Source organism: Populus trichocarpa, chromosome 13 (assembly GCF_000002775.5).
Source record: "Populus trichocarpa isolate Nisqually-1 chromosome 13, P.trichocarpa_v4.1, whole genome shotgun sequence".
Classification (NCBI taxonomy): domain Eukaryota; kingdom Viridiplantae; phylum Streptophyta; class Magnoliopsida; order Malpighiales; family Salicaceae; genus Populus; species Populus trichocarpa.
The window spans coordinates 13,331,979-13,339,217 of NC_037297.2; the positions used below are offsets into that span (position 1 = coordinate 13,331,979).

The 7,239-nt window shown below is 30.1% G+C and overlaps 1 protein-coding gene across 1 annotated transcript; it reads left to right on the plus strand.

Moving 5' to 3' along the window:
- Positions 1-519: 519 nt before the first annotated feature.
- Positions 520-3,336, plus strand: LOC18104576 (uncharacterized). The gene is made up of 8 exons (XM_024583273.2): positions 520-673; positions 788-864; positions 954-1,033; positions 1,126-1,220; positions 1,314-1,422; positions 2,275-2,288; positions 2,873-2,974; positions 3,057-3,336. The coding sequence occupies exons 1-8, from the start codon at positions 605-607 to the stop codon at positions 3,255-3,257; spliced, it is 747 nt and encodes a 248-aa protein (XP_024439041.2). The 5' UTR covers positions 520-604; the 3' UTR covers positions 3,258-3,336.
- Positions 3,337-7,239: the final 3,903 nt, after the last annotated feature.

Sequence of the window (7,239 nt, forward strand, 5' to 3'; positions counted from 1 at the left end):
AAGTCTCATCTAGATTTGCTTGAAAAATCAAAATTATTTGAATTTAGTTAAATTAATTTATAAAATAATTTAAAATTAAATATAATTCAAATTAAATTCTAAATCATTCCACTAATTAAAAAGAATTAATTTATAATCCTAGGAGAGCAAATAATTAAGTTATGAATAAGTTTAAAATTTAATTATCAAAATAATAATTTATTTTTTGTAAATTAAGATAGTGTTTGGCGTCGTGATAAAAATTATTTTTTATTTAAAAATATATTAAAATAATATTTTATTTTATTTTATTTTATTTTTAAAAAAATTATTTTTGCTATAATCATATAAAAACATAAAAAATTAATTTAAAACAAATAAAAAAGTTTTAAAAAAATTGAAAATCGCCCACAAACAATAGGTGCCTAAGTTTGAGAGTCATCACAGGGAAATGTCAATAACACCCCCTGCAAGCCTGCAACCTCAAACAGTAAACGACAGTTCACACATCATCTTTAGACTAACTAATTTGAACGACATGTCGGGTTGTCGGTCTTCAACGGATTTATAAAATTGAGTGGACGGAAATGATATAGACTAGAGAGAAGGAAGGAAGCAAGCTTTGATGGCGGCGATGACGACGACAGCATCAACTTTACAACTCCAACAACTTCGAAACCTCTCCTTTTACAAAGTAAGAATACCCCATTTTCTTTGCCCGTCATATCATGTTGAAGATTTCTTGCATTTTCTTGGAAACCAAACATATTCTTAGACTGACTGACTGACTAACCACTTCTGTCTACAGTGTCTTTCTTTGAGCAGCAGCAGCAGCAGCAGCACAAATAGCATCATTTTCTTTCAATCTCACTTTACTTGCAATAAGTAAATTACAAAAACAATCATTTAATATTGTTTTTGTTAATATATTTTGATTGTTTAATCAAGTTCTTGTTTTGTTTAAAACATTTCAGGCTATTATTATTTTCTTCTAATCCAAATTTGAGAGTGCTTAAACATGTGGGAGTCAAGCCTATATCTGCTGTTGGGTCAGGTTAATATTTTCTTAGCTTCTAAACACAATTATAGATAGTAAATTTATGGTGTTACTCATTGAAGTATTGTGGCATTTGGGTGTTTTTAAAGGTATGGAGGCATCAATTGCAGAAACGAATGAGAAACTAATAGCATTGAAAAATGTTAAAATAGTTATTGAATCCCAAGAGGAAGATAAGATGCAGGTGGGTTATTGTTCTCCGAATCTCTAGTAGCTGATAATTAATGCTATTTTGCAAAATTTGTAAATGTGGTTTGTGGTTATGTTTAATTTTTAGGTAAGAGTGGATTTGAGTGGAGATGAGACTCAAAAGGTGTTCAACAAGGCATTGACTGATTTAGCTCGTTCGGCACCTCCAATTCCAGGATTTCGAAGAGAGAAAGGAGGTAATGGTTATACATGTGATTTCTTCTGTACTAATATATAACTGAATTTGACTGCCTCCATCAAATTATGGAATAACGTTCTGCAATCATGGGTATGAACATAGACAAATAGAGTGTAGCTAAAAATCACACTTACCTGTAGAATAGGGAGTCAATTCAGTAAGTTCACAATTTCCCTGGACGGTTATCGCCTTTCCCCGGTTCAGGGTAGGGGTTCTTTCTCTATTAATAATGTCCTGGTGTGTACTCCCCTACTGATCTGACTCCAGCAGATTCTCGAGAAGCCAATTCTCTCTCTCAGTCTACTTTACCGACAAGAGCTCTGAATGAATGAGCAATGAGTTTGATTATAGCTATTCAAAGTTTCTTTGTTTAATGTAGAGATGCATTCAAGATCAAATATTTGTTTATGATATGAATCACTTACTATTAAATCTAAAAGATCTTAGTACAAGTTTAATGGTTCTTTAGTAATTTCTTGATGATAGTCTGGAATTATCCTGTGAGAAGAATCCATACTTGATGGTGGTCAGGATGAGATATTAAATAAAGAGATGTGGTATCATGCATTTCTTTGTTAATCCAAAGAAATATTCTTTGAGTTACTTTTCTGCTGATGGATACCTCAATAGGTGGTTCCAACATTTAGATGAGTCATCTGCTTTTGAAGCATGATCATCTTGACCTGTTTAGGATCCCCAAACCCATTTTTTTAATCTGCACTGTCTTTAATCTCTTGATTGCTTCTCACCTTTGTCCTTTGTTTCATTAATTTGTCTCTGCAGCTTGTTAACTCCTCAGTCAATGAATTCTAACCTTTTTTTTTTTTTTGCATGCACATGGCTAATCCAGGAAAAACAACAAATGTGAGTGATTCTCGTTCATAGGTTTTTTTCTCTCTCTGGAAATCAAAATTTTATAATGAAATTAGTTTTGCATGTATATTTAACTAGTACTTTATTCCTCCAGAATAATGCATGTTTTACTTGAAATCTTCAATTTATGATTTGTTGTAGTCTGTTAATTACTTGGAAATGGAATAAAAGATGCAAAATTCAGGAAGTTCAAGTCATGGTTTCACTCACAAATTATTCAAGTTTCAATATAAGAGAGTGATGGTATCTCCTACAGGAAGTAATTTATTATGTTCTTCCTTGTTTTTAAATGCCAAACTTAGTTCTAATGAAGAGATGAGAACCATTCTTATTTTTGTGATGTATTTGCAAATGCTTGTTGCCCCTGCTCTATCTCTATGTCGTATATGCCAAATTGTAGCTGGTCATGGCGTGAAGTATCTTATGTTATTTGCTTCTCATCCTTCATGCTCGTAAAGGAAATTCTATGCACTGAAACTACTCCATTAAACATCTATTGGGAGTTGCATAACTAGCATTATGATCTGCCTACTTTTGTCCTCCATCATAAGATGTCTGACTAATAATTTCTGTAGGTTCCAAGGGAATTCCTCCTACAAATCCTTGGAGAAGATCGTGTAACTAATTTTGTGATACAAGAAATAGTCACCTCAACCATGGCAGATTATGTGAAGAAGGCAAGTTATTTTTGCAACACTTAATGTTGGTCTTCGTTTTGAAGCTGAAGTAAGTATTGATGAGTTTTTCCATTCAAAACAGGAAAATCTGAAGGTGAAGGAAAACAAAATTAACACCACTCAAAAGGCAGAAGAACTCAAGAAAGTGTTTGTACCTGGAAATGAATTTGGATTTAATGCTGTTCTAGAGCTTGAAAAACCTGAAGCTGAAACTGAGAATGAAAATGAACCTGAACCTGAAACTGAAACTGAACCTGAACCTGAACCTGAAACATCAAGTTAAATTCACCAATTTTGTAAAGCACTTGTACAATGTGATTATTTTCAGAGTAATCTATTCATTTGTAGTTGCTTTTAGACTATTCCTTTTGTTCTAATAGATAGCTGCTCTCATCAATTGAAGAGTTCTAATTGCTGCCAATTTGAGACTCCTGCATCACTGTCAAATTATAAAATTAGCCAAGTAAGAAACATTAGACACATGATCATCCATAGTGTAAACAGGCATCATCAAGACTGAAGTGCTTCATATCCAAAGACATTAAGATTTGTAGATGTCAAAGAGGCAATGTCTTCGGTGCTTGCCATGGAGAAACAAATGTCAATGTCTAAAGCAGTTTCCAACTTCCTATGTAGTGTTTCTTTTCCTGTTTGAGTGAGGTTTAGAATTCTACATAAAGAGCATAGTAGTGAGCTCCTCGAATCATAGCAACAATCACTCAGGTTTTCTCTTGAAAGATTTATACGAATCCAACACCAAGTGCAATGGGCTGTGGAATGAGCTCAAAATTGTTAGATTTCTCTCTCTTCTTTATATCTTTCATGCATCGATCATCATCATCATCTTTTTTTTCCCTAGCTTGGTCTGGTTTAATTTCAATTTTTAATTTCTTTTGTGTAAGAATTGCACTTGCACTCTCGTAGTTGGTGCTGACGCTTCTGATTGGCGTGGAGGATTAGAAAGAATTAGTTACATGACCCGCGTGATGTTGCGGGTCAATTTATTTGCATAAAAAATATCAAAAAAAACTAAGATCTAAAAATATTAGGTCTTTTTGTAAAGCTATACCCAAGAGTCTTGAGTTTAGCTGCAACGTCTGACCCAAAAATAATATTTATAATATTAATAATAACATTAAACTTGCATGACCCAAGTTTAAGTGGATCTGACTGTAATACCAGACCCAATAGTTTTGGATGTGGGTTTGGCTGCAAGATCGTATCATAAAAATGTGATAATTAAATATATTAATTAAAAAGAAAAAAACAAATAAAAAAAATCAACAGAAAGAAAAAAACGAAAAAAGAAAAAGAAAAAAATCTGAATTAACTGGGTTAACCCTTCAAACCAGGTTAACCCGTCAAACCTTGGATTCGTGTCGTGAAAGTTTGATAACTAAATAGAAAAAAATATTTGACGGGTTAACATGGAATTAACTGAGCTAACCCGTCAAACCCGAGATCCGTGTCATGAAAGTTTGATAACTAAATAGAAAAAAAAATGAACATTAACAAACTAAATTAAACGAAAAAAATTAATTAAAAAGGAAAAAAAAACAAACAAAAAAGCATTAGCCTTTTCACTGTGAACTGCACTGTGCAGTCCACAATCAAATGCATAAAAAGGGCAAAAAAGCAAAAAGAAAAATTAAAGGCATCAGTCGATAACTAAATAGAAAAAAATTTAATATTGATGAACTAAATTAAAAAAATAAAAGAAAAAAAACTTATAAGAAGAAAAAAACTAATGAAGAAAAAGAAAAAGAAATCTAAATTAACCGGGTTAACCCGTCAAACCTGAGATTCGTGTCATAAAAGTCTGATAACTAAATAGAAAAACATTTAATATTAACAAACTAAATAATAAAAAATTAATTAAAAAGAAAAAAAGGCATCAGCCTTTTCATCGTGGACTGCACTGTGCAGTCCACCATGAAAGGCATAAAAAAAAAGAAAAAAATTAAAGACATACAATATTAAAAGATGAAATCGGAAGAACAAAACTAATGAGGAAAAAGAAAAAAAAATCTGAATCAACTGGGTTAACCCGTCAAACCTGAGATTCGTGTCATGAAAGTGTGATAACCAAATAGAAAAAAGATTTAATATTAATGAAATAAATTTAAAAAAAAATTAATTAAAAACAAAAAAACCAACAGGAAGAAAAAAAACTAATGAAGAAAAATAAAAAAATCTGAATTAACTGGATTAACCCTTCAAACCAGGTTAACCCGTCAAACCTGGGATTCGAGTCATGAAAGTTTGATAACTAAATAGAAAAAAAAATTTGACGGGTTAACCCAGAATTAACTGGGTTAACCCGTCAAGCCTAATATACGTGTCATGAAATTCTGATAATTAAATAGAAAAAAATTTAACATTAACAAACTAAACTAAATTAAAAAAATTAATTAAAAAAAAAGTAAAAAAAAAATTTCGGGTTAACTCGTCAAACCAGGTTAACCGGTCAAATCCAGGATCCGTGTCATAAAAGTCTGATAACTAAATAAAAAAAAAAATAACATTGATAGACTAAATTAAACAAAAAAAATTCATTAAAAGAAAAAAACACAAAGAAATAAACAAAAAAAACCCATAAAGGCATAAAAAAATACAAAAAAAATTTAAAAAAAAAAGACAGCTCAGCATTTCACTGTGGACTGTGGACTGCACCATGAAACACTAAGCAGTTTTAGTATATGTTATAATAATATAATAATTATAATTATAATAATAATAATATAATTATAATTATAATTATTCGTCCACCAAGTGTTTCCCTAACTTACATTCTCTAATGTAAAAGGGCCAAGGCTTGATGTATTTGTTCATTCACCGTGAGTTTTTGCTCTTCAAGAACCAAAAAACAGAGGGTAGAAGAGAGAGGAGACAAAGTTGAAAAAGTAAACGTGGTGGACATCCATCAACTCTTTTCAAGCAACAGAAGTTAAGAAAAACAAAAGAGATGTTAAAACAACGCGTGAGAAAACCTACGAGAAAAAGAGCTTTAGAACGAAAAACACTATTAAAATCCATAGTAAAAATAGAGTAAATATACAGTGTTTTCATGAGCTCTTTTAGTTTTTTTTTTTTTAATTTTGGACCATCATCCAGGTTTATATATATACTGGCCTTGGTTGATGCGTTTCGTTTTGAGGCTGGATTATTTTTTATATAAAAAATAATATTAAAATAGATTTAAAAAATAATATAAAAAATAAATCATGATAAATATTTAACAATGCTAGAATAACAAATTTTTAATTATTATTATTATTAACATTACTATTATTATTAGCAGCAACATTATTATTATTATTATTAATACTACTTCTCTATTATCATTAATAATAATATTACAATCATTATTATTATTATTACAATCATTATTATTATTATTATTATTATCATCATCACTAATAATATTATTATTTTCATTATTATCTAAAAAACCAAAATCATAAAATTAAAAGCCATAAGAACTTTGTCAAAAGGGCAAAGGATGAAAAATATGAAATTAAATGCAGAAGAACCGAATCGAAAATTATTATATATACAAATTAGAAACCAATGGTTAAATTGAAAACACATAAAACTTTAACAAAAGAGAAAATAACAAAAATATATAAATCAAACTGAATCTGAAATACTAATATCATTAAGGATCATAATACATTTGTCAGGGTAGAAGAGAGAAATGAAAGGGTAATCGGCTATAAACCGGGAATATTTGAACTACACGCGTCACCTAAAATAAAAAAGGAGATGAGAGAATCTCATTTCTAACTCGTGGTCAAATCTCATTATTGGTCATAAAAATATTGTATAAATAAAAATATTCTCACACAAATCAATAATGACAATTAGTCCTTGTGAAAATACCAAAATACTTCTTAAACAATTTTTTTTACCAATGTGATATACGTCACTCTAGTATTGTACTGAATAGTAAAATGAGTCTTTAACCATAGTAATTTTATCATGTATTTTAGTATATTTATTATATATGGCTATATTGTTTATTCATTAGTATATATTCAACAAAAAGAAAGCATTCATACTTATTTGCCATGTTGATATACTCCTTTTCTTGTGTTATATTTTTCAGGAGTGAACTACAGAATTGATGAAAATTCAAGGAAGACATTTATTTGGGACACGCATGACCTAGTGGCGGTATTGAAAAAACTGAGAGAAGTTGAGAATTCAGTGCAAATCTATGAATTTAATTCAAAATGACATCTGAGTAATTGATGATGGGAGAT

Bases quoted from the DNA above. Each gene is read 5' to 3' on its own strand.
- LOC18104576 (XM_024583273.2), top strand. From the start codon at position 605: ATGGCGGCGATGACGACGACAGCATCAACTTTACAACTCCAACAACTT. The intron at 1,034-1,125 runs GTTAATATTTTC...GTGTTTTTAAAG, and splicing joins TATATCTGCTGTTGGGTCAG to GTATGGAGGCATCAATTGCA. The intron at 1,221-1,313 runs GTGGGTTATTGT...TTTAATTTTTAG, and splicing joins AAGAGGAAGATAAGATGCAG to GTAAGAGTGGATTTGAGTGG.